The 15,048-nt window shown below is 39.6% G+C and overlaps 1 protein-coding gene across 3 annotated transcripts in view; it reads right to left on the reverse strand.

Annotated features, from left to right (window-relative positions):
- The window catches only part of bchs (WD repeat and FYVE domain containing 3 bchs), a 1,877,108-nt gene that overhangs the window by 737,555 nt on the left and 1,124,505 nt on the right, over nt 1-15,048 (reverse strand). For all 3 annotated transcript variants that reach the window (XM_090389621.1, XM_090389619.1, XM_090389620.1), the window contains exon 45: nt 10,622-10,699. In XM_090389621.1, the coding sequence (XP_090245747.1) occupies nt 10,622-10,699 (78 nt within the window). The remainder of the gene's footprint in view (nt 1-10,621; nt 10,700-15,048) is intronic.

The raw sequence follows: 15,048 nt of genomic DNA on the forward strand, positions 1-15,048 counted from the left end.
TAAGGCTGTTCAAGAGAAGAACGCTGCATATCGTAATTGGCTTGTTTCCACTTCTTCAGTTTCATTTTCTACCTACACCAAAGCTTGTAACAACTGTAAAGCAGTTATTAATCAGACCAAACTAGATTTTGAACAGGCTAAGAGTAGAAAACTTGCTTCTTGCCCTAATGGTAGCTGAGCATTTTGGCCTCAACTTTTTCCCATCTCTGCTCCCACCTCGGTTAAAACCAGATGGTTCTGTTGTCACTTCTGCCAAGGATAAAGCTGACCTGTTAGCATCCCATTTTTCTTCCAACTCACATTTTAATGATAATGGTAAAACACCTCCCACCAATCCTAGCATGCTACATTCAATGCCTCCTGTGCTCTTCCATCAAAAGGATGTTAGAAGGTGTTTGATGAATCTTGATGCTAAGAAAGCTCCAGGTCCTGATGGTATTTCTCCACTTGTTCTCAAAACCTGAGCTCCTGTTCTTTGCCACCTTTTTTTCACTTTCTTGTTCCAAAGGTGTTTTTTCCTTCTACTTTGAAATTTTCATATCCAGCCAGTTCCTAAAAAGGGTGACAAATCCATCCTATCCAATTATCGTCCCATTGCAATTATTCTAATCTTTCTAAAGTAATGGAGAAATCAATTAACCACCAACTCTTAAACTATCTAGAAACCTTCCATCTGATCAATGATCGCCAGTATGGATTCCCTCAGTTTCAATCCACTGGTGATATTCTGGCTTATGTTACCCATTTATGGACAAATTCAATGGAAAGGTTTGGTGAAACACAAGCAGTCTCTTTTGACATCTCAAAGGCTTTCAATTGTGTTTGGCATAAAGGTCTCCTAAACAAGCTTCCATCTTATGGTTTGCCAACTGTTTTCTGTAATTGGTTATCCAATTTTCTCTCTGAACGCTCACTGATGGTGATGGTAGATGGCTCTCTGTCTTCTAACTTCTCCACTAATGCTGGTGTCCCCAAGGTTCAGTTCTTTTCCCCACTCTTTTCCTCTTGTATATTAATGACCTTCTTCCATTGATTGGAAATCCTATCCATAGTTTGGCCAATGATAGCACATTGCATTCAACTTTCCATTTTGAGAATCCCTGCCCTGCCCAAAATGCTTCAACTTCTCGAATATCTGCTACCAATTCCTTAAATGCCGATCTCCCAGTAATTCTCCAATGGGGAAAGACAACTTAGTTGATTTCAATCCTTCTAAAACTCAGTCTTCTCTTATATCTAGCAAAATAGATTCTTCTGCTCCTATGCTTACTTTGGTGACACTCCGATTTCTAGCCAAAATGATATATCGCTTTTGGGGATTACCCTGACTTCTAATCTTCCTTGGCACAAGCACATTAAAATTTTGCTTCCTCTGTATCTGAAAAAACTTAGTTTTCTCTTTCATTCTCGGCATTACTTCTCTTCCAAACAACTGTTCACTCTGTACAAATTGCAAATCCGCCCTACCATAGAATATTGTTCTCACATCTGGGGCTGTGCCCCCAAAATCTCTCTCAGACTTCTAGATTCCATTCAGAAGAGGGCAGTTAGGTTAAATAATGCCTCCTCTCTAACAGACTCTCTCCACTTGTTGTCTCATAGACGTACTGTTTCTGCTGCATGCCTTTTCTGTAGATACTTCCATGGGTACTGTTACTGCTCTCTCTTTCAAAATAGTCTGAACACGTGCTGCCACTAGCCAACATCCATTTACTGTCCAACTTCAAACTCACAGAACCAACTTTTCATCTTCCTCGTTTATTCATTCAACTGCCGTTTTCTGGAACAACCTTCCTTCAGACGCATTTCCTGAGAATTACAGTCTACAGAAGTTCAAGTCTAATGTCAACAAATATCTGCTTTTGTCTTCTCAACCTCCAACCCATGCACAGTACTAAGTACTATAGTTTCTAGCCAAAATGATACCTCTCATGTTTGGAGTTTTCATAAAAAAAATAAAAAAAAAAATCACAAAGGGAGATAAAAAGGTGACATGAGTAATTACAGACCTGTTAGTTTAAATTTGGTTCTAGGGAAAATAATGGAGTCACTGGTTAAAGAAGCACTGCAGGATCATCTAGACAAGACTTCAGTTATAGCTTGGACACAGCATGGTTTTGTTAAGGGAAAGTCTTGCCTAACCAATTTGACTGGATACTATGATGCAGTCACAAAAGAACTGGATGCAAAGAATAATTTTGATTTCATATATTTGGATCATAGAAAGGCTTTTGATTCCTGTTGCACATGGAAGACTGCTCCACAAATTTGGGGCAGTGTGGCATTGGAGGCAAATTGCTGCTATGGATAAAATGATGGTCGAGTGGGAGAAGACAGAGAGTGGTAATCAATGAACACTGCTCTTCGTGGACTAATATTATTAGTGGAGTCCTCCAGATTTCAGTGTTGGGTCCATTGTTGTTTTCTGTATTTATTAATGAAATTGACGATGGTATATCAGGCTTAATGTCCAAGTGCAGCCAGGCTGCAAGAGTAGTTCATGGGGTCTTGTCAATGACATATAGGAATTTTGCTAACAGGAATAAGGAGGTTTATCCCCATGTATAAGGCAATGGTCAGCCCCACCTTGAGCACTGCATACAGGTCTGGATGCAGTGCTCAACTCTACACCCTTCCTCATTTTAGGAAGGATGTAGAGTTGGTAGAAAGGGTACAGAGAAGAGCAAAAAGATTGGTTTGGGGAATGAAGGGGTCCTTTTACCAAGAAAGCCTTAAGTTCTGCAAATTGCAGCATCTGGAGACTAGGCACCTGGGAGGTACCCACAGACTGGAGATGTGCAAATGTGACCCCAATTCACAAAGGAGGATCAAAGGCTGACACAAGTAATTATAGACCTGTGAGTTTAACTTCTGTTCCAGGAAAATTAATGGAGGCACTAGTTAAAGAAGCACTGCAGGATCATTTAGACAAGACTTCAGTTATAGGTCGGACACAGCATGGTTTTGTTACGGGGAAGTCTTGCCTGACCAATTTGATTGGATACTATGATGCAGTCACAAAGGAACTGTATGCAGGGAATAACTCTGATATTATATACTTGGATCTTAGAAAGGCTTTTGATACTGTTGCACATGGAAGACTGCTGCACAAATTGGAGCAGTGCGACAATGGAGGCAAATTGCTGCTGTGGATAAAGGGGTGGCTGAGGGGGAGAAGACAGAGAGTGGTAATCAATGGACACTGCTCGTCGTGAACTAATGTTATTAGTGGAGTCCCTCAGGGCTCAGTGTTGGTTCCATTATTGTTTTCTGTATTTATAAATGATATTGATGATGGTATATCAAGCTTAATGTCGAAGTTTACAGACGATACAAAGGTAGGCAGGGTTGTCAAGGACACTACTGACACTATGCTGCTGCAACAGGATCTGGAAAGGTTGAGCAGATGGGCTGAGAGGTGGCAAATGAAGTTTAACATTGACAAATGTAAAGTACTACACATGGGAAACAGCAACCCCAGAGCAACGTATCAACTCTGTGGTACTACCCTGACAGTGGTATAGAATGAAAGGGACCTGGGGGTGGCTGTGCAGGCAGATATGAAGTTCTCTGAGCAGTGCAGACGGGCTGCAAGAGTAGCTCATGGTGTATTGTCAATGATATATAGGAATTTTTCTAGCAGGGATAAGGAGGTGATTATTCCCTTGTAGAAGGCAATGGTCAGGCCACACCTAGAGTACTGTATACAGGTCTGGAGGCCTCATTTCAAGAAGGATGTAGAGCTGCTGGAACGAGTACAGAGAAGTGTAGTGAATGGAACAAAGGGGTGCTCCTACGAAGAAAGGCTTAAGTTTTGCAAATCACAGTGTCTGGAGACTAGGCACTAGCGAGGTGATCTGATAGAGGTGTATAAGGCCTTGAATGGTTTGAGCATGCTCAGTGCTGATGGGATTCTTCCTCTCGCTCAGAATAATCACCTGAGAGGGCATAAATTCAAATTGAGGAAGGACGGATGTAGGATAGACGTGCGGAAATTTGCCTTTAGCCAGCAGGTGGTTGGTTGGTGGAACAGACTTCCATCCCTTGTCGTGGAAGTTGATAGCCTAAATAAGTTTAAGGCTCAGCTGGACAGGTATTTTGAACGAACAGAGGGGTGAAGTGGAAGTGGTTTTTTTTTTTTTTTGGCTGATGCTGCATAAGCTTGCTTTCTTGCATCAAATCCCTCTACTAATGCTAATAGGTCTTGAATGGTTTTTGCAAGCTCAATGCTAATGGGATTCTTCTCCTTGCACAGAATAATTACCTGAGAGGGCATAAAATTGAAATTTAGGAAAGACAGTAGTAGAATAGATGTGCAGAAATTTGCATTTAGCCAGTGGGTGGTTGATTGCTGAACACCTTCCATCTGTCATTGTGGAAGTTCAGAGCTTAAATAAATTCAAGGCTGAATTAGACAAACTTTCATAGTGAATGGATGGGTGAAACAGGAAGTTTGTTTTTTGGCTAATGGTATATAAGCTTGCTTTCTTGCATCCTGTGCCTCTGATAATGTCATTAATTCTCAAAGATCAGCCAATGAATGAAATACTGAAGTTCAATGTTGTTGGTATTGTGGACAGTCAATCAAAATAGATTTCACTGTTGGATGTTCTCAGCAGTGTGGATCCTGAGCATTCTTATCCGTGAGAGTACCACTTTTTCCTACTGCACTGTCTGATTGCTGGGTGCCGGAGGTTTTGGTCTTGTTTCAACCGGAAAAGTTTGTTATTCGTTTGGTTATGCCATAGCTCTATCGACTGTGCAGTGAATGCTGCTTGAATTATGATATTATAATCAGACACTGACAAACAGGGGTTAAGTCTAAAGTTGACAGATTTTTGGCAGATATATTAGCAAGTTCATTTCCTTTTATACATGAATGTGCTGGAATCCAGCAAAACTTCACTAGTTGCTGACAACCTTAGATTTGCAATAGCAAACTCCTGAATTGATTTAAAAGATGGTGATCCCTATGAGAGGGAATTTTAATTGGTGGATTGGTAGATAGTTGGAGAGATTTTGCAAGGATCACGGGGTTGAATTTTTCTCAGTCTAATCTGTGCATGTTAAGAGAAGAGACTGCTTGTACAGGTATGGGATACGTTTAAATAGAAAAAATAGGGTATGCTGCCAGGAGCAAAGGTTGATGATGTTGTAGAGCAGATATCATCTATTAAGAGCACAAAAGGTGATATTACTGTACATGTTGGCACTAATGACCTTCACAAATACAGGTCAATGCTGAAAAAAAAGTTAATGCTGAAAAAAAGTTGCAAGTTAAATTTGAAAGTGTCTGCAATTCTGCCCAGGCACGATAGGAGAAAGTATATGATGAGAACCTTGTCGATCAATTCGGCTCTGGAGAGATTTTGCAAGGATCACGGGGTTGAATTTTTCTCAGCCTAGTCTGTGCATGTTAAGAGAAGAGACTGCTTGTACAGGTATGGGATACGTTTAAATAGAAAAAGTGTAAGGATATTTGCTGATGCTATTGAGGCAGTGTTAGGTGGGTCAGAAAACTGATAGATCGGGGACATACACAGACTAATAAATTAACAGTAGCCGCTGGCAGAGGTGAAAGTGATTCTTGCACTGCTTCTATTGGAATGAGCAGCAGCCTGGAAAACAAGGTGTGGGGGATTTCAGAGACTGCTGGGAGTCATTGCAGAATAAGTAAATACATGGGCTGTGTTAGCGTAGCTAAGAACAGGTGCATGTATACTTGTGTGTACACCAATGCTAGGAGTTTGGTAACTAAATTTGAAGAATTTGAAATGTTGTTGGGATATCAGAGACTTGGTGTCATTTCTGCATTCCTTTGCATAAGGAATGCAGAAATGGAATTTGGGAAGTACAATGTGTACAGAAAGGATAGACAGGACAGAAAGAGAGGAGGGGTTATGCTATTAATTAAGAAACACATAAAACCCAAAGAAGTACAGCCAGTTGACATGGGTGGACACAGCAGTGACAAGTCAGTTTGGTGTGACATAAGCACTGGAAAAGCAAAATTGGGAGTAGGAGTGTGTTATAGGCCTAATGAATCTGATGAGTATAATAAACAACTGTACAGAGAAATAGAGTACACCAGATCGTCTTATAATGGGGCATTTTAATTTCCAGATATTGATTGGAATTTGCAGATTTGGCCACTCACACACTAGCAAAGCTTTTGTGGATTTATTGGATGATTGTTTTCTACAGCAGCATGTTTGGGAGGTACAGGGAATAATACTCTTGATCTGATTATCAGTAGTGATTCTTCATGCATTAAGAATATTCAGCTAAAGGAACCACTAGGTGGCAGTGATCGCAGTGTGCTGAAGTGGGATTTACTCAATGAGGAAACTGCCATCAGGGGTAAAGGGAAGGGTTTTTGCATTAGTAAAAGTGACTACAGTGGTCTGAGATAGTTTTTAAATTCAATACGGTGGGACCAACTGATGATGTTACAAGGGTGGTTCAATAGAGAATTGCTTTCACCTACTTCCACATATCGCAGAGTTATGACATTTTGTGTAGCAGCACACATATCTCTGTACTAAAGGTGTAAAAATTCAGCACTGTGTCTTAATTTTTTTTTCTCTTACAGAGCTGAATGTGTGACGAAGTAGAATCATGGACAAAGTTGAAGCTTACTGTCCCAAGAGCTGTAATCTGGTATCTGTTCTTGAAGGGGAAATCTCTTAAAAATAATCCTCAAGGTGATGACTGCTGTATATAAAGATGAAGCCCCATCCTATGGTATTGTGAAGCACTGTCTATGCCAGTGCTTCACAATGCCAGGTGTGGTCGGACATCGGTAGAATCTCAGCCCATTCCAGGTTGTCCCAATTCAGCCACTGATGACAGTGCGATCAGAAATGTGGAGTCGTTAATCCTGGAAGATCGCTGGATATCTGTGCGTGAATTGTCTCAGGAAGTGAAGATTAGTGTGGGCTCTGTTGAAACAGTCCTGCATGACCAACTCCATTTACGGAAACTGAGAGCAAGGTGGATTCCCCGATTATTGACTGGTTTCCAGAAGGCTGATCAACAACAGAAATCATAAGATTTGTTAGCCCAATGACAATAAAATGAGGAAGACTTTTTCTCTCGTCTAGTCACTCAGGATGAAAGTTGGATACAACATTTCGACCCTGAAAGTAAAAAGCAGTGCATGGAATGGTGACATCATGGTTCCCCACCCCTCAGGAAGGCAAGGGTGCAAGCGGCAGCAGGCAAGGCCTTGCTGACAGTGTTTTGAGATGAGAAAGGCATAATAATGACTGATTACCTGCCGAAAGGTAGAACAATTACAGTTGCCTATTATGCCAACTTACTTACAAAATTACAGGAGAAAATCAAAACATTTAGGTGTGGCATACTGTCCCAAGGCGTGAGAATGCTTCAAGACAATGCCCTAATTCACACTTCTGAAACTGCAACAACACTTGTGGATATGAAATACTGCCCCATCCTACCTACTCACCTGAACTTGCACCATCGGACTTCTTGTTTCCTTCCCTCAAATCAATTCTTTGGGGGACCCACTTCCCTGACAACGAGATGCTCATTTCTGCAACAGAGTCATGGTTCAAAGACCAACGTCACCACTTCTACAAAAACAGTATCCGTAGCCTCATCCATCAATGGAAAAAATGTGTAAATCTGCATGGTGGCTACGTAGAGAAGGACTAAAACCTGTGCCAAAAATCAACAGGCTAGCTCCTCTGCAGCTATGTCAGGGCGATTGAACTACCCTCATACCAACAGCAAATTCAAAATGGGAAGCATTCAAAGAATTAATCTTGAAAGCTACAAGGCTTTTCATACCAACTAAGAAATATTGTTTAAGGTTTAGGCCTAAATGGATGTCAGATGAACTAATGCGACATGTGGCAGTTCTGCTGCTGCTTCTAGTTTGTGGGCATCTTTCTTATTTATGACCCAAGTTTCACAGCTGTAGAAGAGGGCTGATTTTGAAGTGATGTTGTGCAGTCATAATTTTGTTTCAGTTATCATTTGTTTTCCAAAATGGCATTTAATCGTTCCATTCATTTTATTATATTTTTGTAGTTTAGTATGGATGTCTTTCCCTACATTTGATATTAAATTTCTGAAATAGGTGAAGTCAGATATTTGTTCTATTATTTTGTCATCAATAACAATTTTGACTCTTTGTATGTTTTTTCCACATAATCCCATTGATTTTGTTTTTGAGGTGGAGATTTTCATCTCGTACTTTTTATCTATTTTATTCAGTTCATTTGCTGCTATCTGTAGTTCATCTTCGGATTTTGCAATTGTAACTTGATCATGCATATAATATAGTTTGGATTTTATTCCCGTTGTTCAACTGTATTCTGTTGTTAATTGTTTGTTTCCATTCTTTAATAATTTTATTGATGTAGATATTAAATAAATTTGGTGATAGTCCACAACCATGTTTGACTCCTTTATTGGTGTAAATTGGGTCTGAGAGTTGACCATTAAAATATTTTATGCAGACTTTTGAGTTTTTATATAGGCTTTGCATTGCTTTCCGGAGTAGGGTTGGGATATTTTCTTCACGTCGAATCTGCCAAAGTTTTTCCCGGTTTACACTGTCATATGCTTTTTTCATAATCAATAAACAGTAGAAATGTTGATAGATTGAATTCTCTTCTTTTCTCCAAAATTTGTTGTAATGAGAAAATGGTATCTATTGCGCTTCTCCCTTTAGTACTCTATACAGGTCTGGAGGCCTCACTTTAATAAGGATGTAGAGCTGCTGGAATAAGTACAGTGAAAGGAAATAAGACCGGTGAAGGGAACAAAGGGGTGCTCTTGTGAAGGGCTTAAATTCTGCAAATTGCAGCTTCTGGAGACTAGGCACTTGCAAGGCGATCTAATTGAGGTATATATAGCCTTGAATGGATTGAGCAGGCTCAATGTTGATGGGATTCTTCCTCTTGCTCAGATTACAAACCTGAGAGGGCATAGATTAAAACTGAAGAAAGACAGTTGTAGAACAGATGTGTGGAAGTTTGCCTTTAGCCAGTGGGTGGTTGATTGCTGGAATAAATTTCCATCTGTTGTTGTGGAAGTTGATAGCTTAAATAAATTCAAGGCAGAACTAGACAAACGTTTGGGGCAAGCAGATGGATTAAATGAGGTTTTTTTTTTTTTTTTTTTGGCTGATGCTGTTTAATCTTGCTTTTTTGCTTCATGTGCCTCTACTAATGCTAATTGCTATAATTGAGCTGATAGAGTCAGTGTAGACAAAATATTTTGTGAATGGGTAAAGAGAAATTTTCTAGAGTTAATTTTATTGCATGAAATTCTGCTGAAAAGTTATTGTACTCAGCCAGAAGAGAAGCTGACGTGATAGCAGAGGGAAACACCTCTGTTGCTCCAAGAATTGAATAACATTTGGAACCATCCATATATATTGGTAAGAAGTTTTGAATACGGCTTGCAGCATGGAGTTGTTGCTGTTGTTATTTGGTTTATAGGAGCATTATCAACTAAGGCCATATTGCTCCGGAATATGCGGAGGTCATTCCCCGACCTTTCCACATCCTCTGTATTTGGTGGTGACGGACTCGAACTCCGGTCTAATCAAGAAGCGTGTGCTACGCACTGCTGCTCCTTCCCACCTGGCTACGGAGGTGCCTTGGAGTCGTTGCACATTGAGAGTTGACAGACGATTCTTTCTCCATTGAAAAAAATAAGTATCACAGGTCAGTTGAGGATAGGGAGAGTAGTGGTTGATTAAAGAGGTAGGGCTGAATAGAATGCAAAGAGCAGCTTTGTATTTTGGCTGAACATTTAAGTAATAGCATTCTTCTGCGGAGATAAAGAGGGGACTCATGAGCTTCAATGTATTGACTATGAGTTGCATAGGGTCCAGCCAGCATAATACACTCCTTCGGGCAGAATCATAAACTGCAGCATCATAATCCAAATGGGATCCAATCAATGCTCTTTGTAAAAGAAGCAAAGTTGTATGATCTGCTCCCCAAGGCAGGGCAGATAAATATCTTAGTATGTTCAGCTTTTTGAGCATATAGTATGTACAAATTTAATGTGCTCAAAGAAGTTTAACTTGCTGTCAAGGATTAATCCCAAGAATCTGATATTGTTGGCAATCGGAATGGTGGAATTTGATATCTGAAGTTCAGGATCTGAATGCAATTTATGTTGATTGCAACAATGGATCGCAACCGTTTTCTGATGGGAAAGACAATATCCATTGAGCACAGGCCCACTTTATTGAGGGATATCTGCAATTGCCATTTAATAGATCTCATATTCTGGGAATGGCAAGAAATACAGAGATCGTCAGCGTAGAGGTATGCCTCTACAGAATTTGAGAGTTCTTTTGAAATGCCATCAATTCTACGGGCAAACAGGGTAGCACTCAACACTGACCCTTGAGTTACTAAATAATTGCATTTTACATTATTTAAACTAAGAAATGTTAATAACTTAAATAGTTTAAGTTATTATGTATCTTGTGTTATTTAACTTTTTTTTTAAATACTTCATAGCTTTAATAAAATTATACTTATTTTTTAAAAAATTATTTATGTAGTTTTCAAATTAACTAAATAGTTAAAAAAATAATTGATTTGGCATACATTGGAAAGAATAATACCTGCTGGTACTGTTTTGTATGAAGCTCCACAAGGTCCCTCACAATAGAAATGTGTGTGAAAGTCCACAATTCATGATTCTAGGGGATAAAATAAATAAATGAAATGTATCTGATCCCTTTCACTGTTCAAAACTTGATTATTTATCTAATTAAAAAAAAAATTGTCTGTAGTTTATTTTTAATGTTTCCTTTTAAGTTAATGTTTACAAATTGTTAATTTTCAGAGAAATTTATCTGGAAACATTTAAATATATAATTAACTAAAATCAAATTAGCATTGTAAAATTTTTGGCCTCTGCAGCTGTAACATTGTCTGGGCCTACTGTTATGGCTGTTACAGTTAAAAGAGTTCTATGCTTCTATAGGCTCCAGTTTACATTTTTGAAAAAGTCGTCTCAATATGTTTCTTAGAATTAGATACTAACATTTTGCAGAGGAAAAACTGCACGAGTTTTGAAGTTTCAGATTCTCATCGTTCTGATTCAAGAGTCTATACTTTAAATATAAGGATTGTGAAGAAGACAATATTAAATGCTTTTGTTTATATGACAAAATATTCTTGAATTTGCTCATTCACTTTGTTAATAACTTACCAGTTTTGAACCTAACTTGTTTACAGTACAGGGTTGTTAAAATAAAAGTATCCCTATGTAGAGAGCTCTGGAGTGAGTTCTAAGGCTCATACTGAAGAGAGATTTGGACAACAGGTGCAATGAAGAATGCACTCCCCATTTATTGGGAAAAAAATATTAGTTACAAAATTTGGCACTGTATGGTGCTGTGTCACTCTACGGTGCGTAACTATCTTACTTACGATTATACAAATAATTTATGTTATTTGCATAATCGTAAGTTATTGCCACAGTGCCACTACTCAGCTCTACTCTACTGTATAAAAGCAAGGCAGTCTCTTCAAAATCATACAATAGATGTTTGACTGCACTACAGCAGCAATGCGAACAACATTGCAGGAAAAGGCACTATTAGTGAAGATGTACTATCAGAAGAGCAACAATGCAGCTGCAGCTATCAGAGAATTCTGGCAACAGAAGCGCATAAAGCGTGGATCTATGACTGTTTGTGTTGTCCGCAAAATGATTGCGAAATTTGAAGCAACAGGACATCTTGGTGTTCAACCAGGTAGAGATCGAAAATGAGTGGACTCCTCTCGCATTGAAAATGTGGCTATGGCTGTCATGGATTTATCAAGTCAATCTCGGTGTGGTAGTGCAAGTGTGGCAGCTGTTTCTCATGAAGTGGACATGCCGTATTCCACACTAAGGCTAGTAATGCATCAGATGTTGCAGTACTATCCTTACAAGATGCACATGCTACAGCAGCTAAAGCATGATGATGATGCAGATATTCGTTTCACGTACGCACTTCAGTTTCTGGCACGAATGACAGAGGATATCACTTGGCCATGGAACATCCTTTGGAGTGATGAAGCCCACTTCTGCTTAAATGGGCAAGTCACATTTGGGCAACAGAAAACCCTTAAGTTATCCAAGAGGTCCCGTTGCATTCTCCAAAAGCAGCATGGTGTGGATTTATGGCCACATTCATGATTGGGCATTATTTTTTTAATGGGTAACACTGACTGGACCCTGCACCTATTCCATCACTGGACAGCGATATTATGAAACGTTGGCAAATTTCGCAACACCAGAACTGCAACAACGTGGGTGTCTTCAGGATACCATATTCATGCAGGATGGTGTGCCACCCCCACATCCATTGTTGTGCCCAAAGATTGCTAAGGCAACACTTTACAGACATCATGGCCACCCCGATCACCAGATCTCACCCCATGCGACTTCTGGTTGTGTGGATTTTTGAAGAACCAGGTGTATAGGGAAGGATGTCAAACTCTGGCAGATCTGAAGGACAGCATTAGACATCACGTGCTGCCTATTCGAGTTGACATGCTACGTTTTGCTGTAGAATTTGCTGTTCTTCGAATGGAAACTGTTGTTGACCAAAATGGAGGACACATTAAACAATTGTTGCCCTGTTCAAGTGATTTGTATTGCAACAGCGCCATATAGTGACAAAATTTGTAACTGATTTTTTTTTCTTGATAAATGGCAAGCTCATTCTTTATTGTACCTGTTGTCCAAATTTCTCTTCAGTACGAGCCTTAGAACTCACTCCAGAGCCCTCTACATAAGGATACTTTAATTTTAACAGCTCTGTACATCAATGCATAAACAGAAAACTTTTCTCTATAAAGTTATGAAAACATTACATCAATGCTCCTTTAGCATTAGCATTAGTAGAGGCATTTGATGCAAGAAAGCAAGCTTATGTAGCATCAGCCAAAAAAAAAAACCACTTCTACTTCACCCCTCTGTTCGTTCAAAATACCTGTCCAGCTGAGCCTTAAACTTATTTAGGCTATCAACCTCCACCACAAGGGATGGAAGTCTGTTCCACCAACCAACCACCCGCTGGCTAAAGGCAAATTTCCGCACGTCTATCCTACATCTGTCTTTCCTCAATTTGAATTTATGCCCTCTCAGGTGATTTTTCTGAGCTAGAGGAAGAATCCCATCAGCATTGAGCATGCTTAAACCATTCAAGGCTTTATACACCTCTATCAGATCACCTCGCTGGTGCCTAGTCTCCAGACACTGTAATTTGCAAAACTTAAGCCTTTCTTCGTAAGAGCACCCCTTTGTTCCATTCACTAATCTTGTTGCCCTTCTCTGTACTCGTTCCAGCAGCTCTACATCCTTCTTGAAATGAGGCCTCCAGACCTGTATACAGTACTCTAGGTGTGGCCTGACCATCGCCTTATACAATGGAATAATCACCTCCTTATCCCTGCTGGAAAAATTCCTGTATATCATTGACAATACTCCATGAGCTACTCTTGCAGCCCGTCTGCACTGCTCAGAGAACTTCATATCTGCCTGCACAACCACCCCCAAGTCCCTTTCATTCTCTACCACTGTCAGTGTTGTACCACAGAGTTGATACGTTGCTCTGGGGTTGCTGTTTCCCATGTGTAGTACTTTACATTTGTCAATGTTAAACTTCATTTGCCACCTCTCAGCCCATCTGCTCAACCTTTCCAGATCCTGTTGCAGCAGCATAGTGTCAGTAGTGTCCTTGACAACCCTGCCAACCTTTGTATCGTCTGCAAACTTGGACATTAAGCCCGATATACCATCATCAATATCATTTATAAATACAGAAAACAATAATGGACCCAACACTGAGCCCTGAGGGACTCCACTAATAACATCAGTCCACGATGAGCAGTGTCCATTGATTACCACTCTCTGTCTTCTCCCCCTCAACCACCCCTTTATCCATAGCAGCAATTTGCCTCCAATGTCACACTGCTCCAATTTGTGTAGCAGTCTTCCATGTGCAACAGTATCAAAAGCCTTTCTAAGATCCAAGTATATAATATCAAAGTTATTCCCTGCATCCAGTTCTTTTGTGACTGCATCATAGTATCCAATCAAGTTGGTCAGGCAAGACTTCCCCTTAACAAAACCATGCTGTGTCTGAGCTATAACTGAAGTCTTGTCTAAATGATCCTGCAGTGCTTCTTTAACCAGTGCCTCCATTAATTTTCCTGGAACAGAAGTTAAGCTCACAGGTCTATAATTACTTGTGTCAGCCTTTGATCCTCCTTTGTGAATTGGGGTCACATTTGCACATTTCCAGTCTATGGGTACCTCCCCTGAGTCCAAGGAAGCTCTCATAATTATGGCTAAGGGTTTGCTTACTTCCTTTGCTGCCTCCTTTAATATAACTGGATAGATCCCATCCACCCCGGGTGCCTTTCTTGTGTTTATCTTCAACAGTTTCTCCTCCACTTTACTCCCAGTTATTTCAAGATTCTGTAGCTTACTGCTAGAGTTGAATACACCTCTGGCATTCCCCTCGCTGAATACCTCCTCATGTGTGAATGTCGATGCAAAATATTCATTTAGTTTGTTAGCTAGCTGAGCAGGATCATCAACACTTGACCCATCAATATCAAGTGGACCAATCTGATTCATCCCCTTCCTTCTAGAGAAGGAAAGGGATGAATCAGATTGGAACATCATCCCATTCCCTCCTAAAGAGGGAATGGGATGATGTTACAAATTTTTACTCTAAATAGACTAGACCCGTGGTTATCAGTGAACATATTGTCAGAGTTGTGAATTTTTATCCAAATTAGATTTTTTTTTTTTTTTTTTTTTTTTTTATGTGAACCCCAAACACGAGAGGTATTAGAACCTATAGTACTTAGTACCGTGCTTGGGTTGAAATAGACTAGATGAATTTATGTTGTTATTTATTAAGATTAATTTGATTTATGTTGTTATTTATTTAAGTTAAATTGATTTATGTTGTTATTTATTTAAATTTAAACCTTATTTATTTTATTTAAACCTAATCTGTCTTGACATAAGCACATCACA

The sequence above is a fragment of the Mastigoproctus giganteus genome, chromosome 2, assembly GCF_048544385.1.
Source record: "Mastigoproctus giganteus isolate SK-2022 chromosome 2, ASM4854438v1, whole genome shotgun sequence".
Classification (NCBI taxonomy): domain Eukaryota; kingdom Metazoa; phylum Arthropoda; class Arachnida; order Uropygi; family Thelyphonidae; genus Mastigoproctus; species Mastigoproctus giganteus.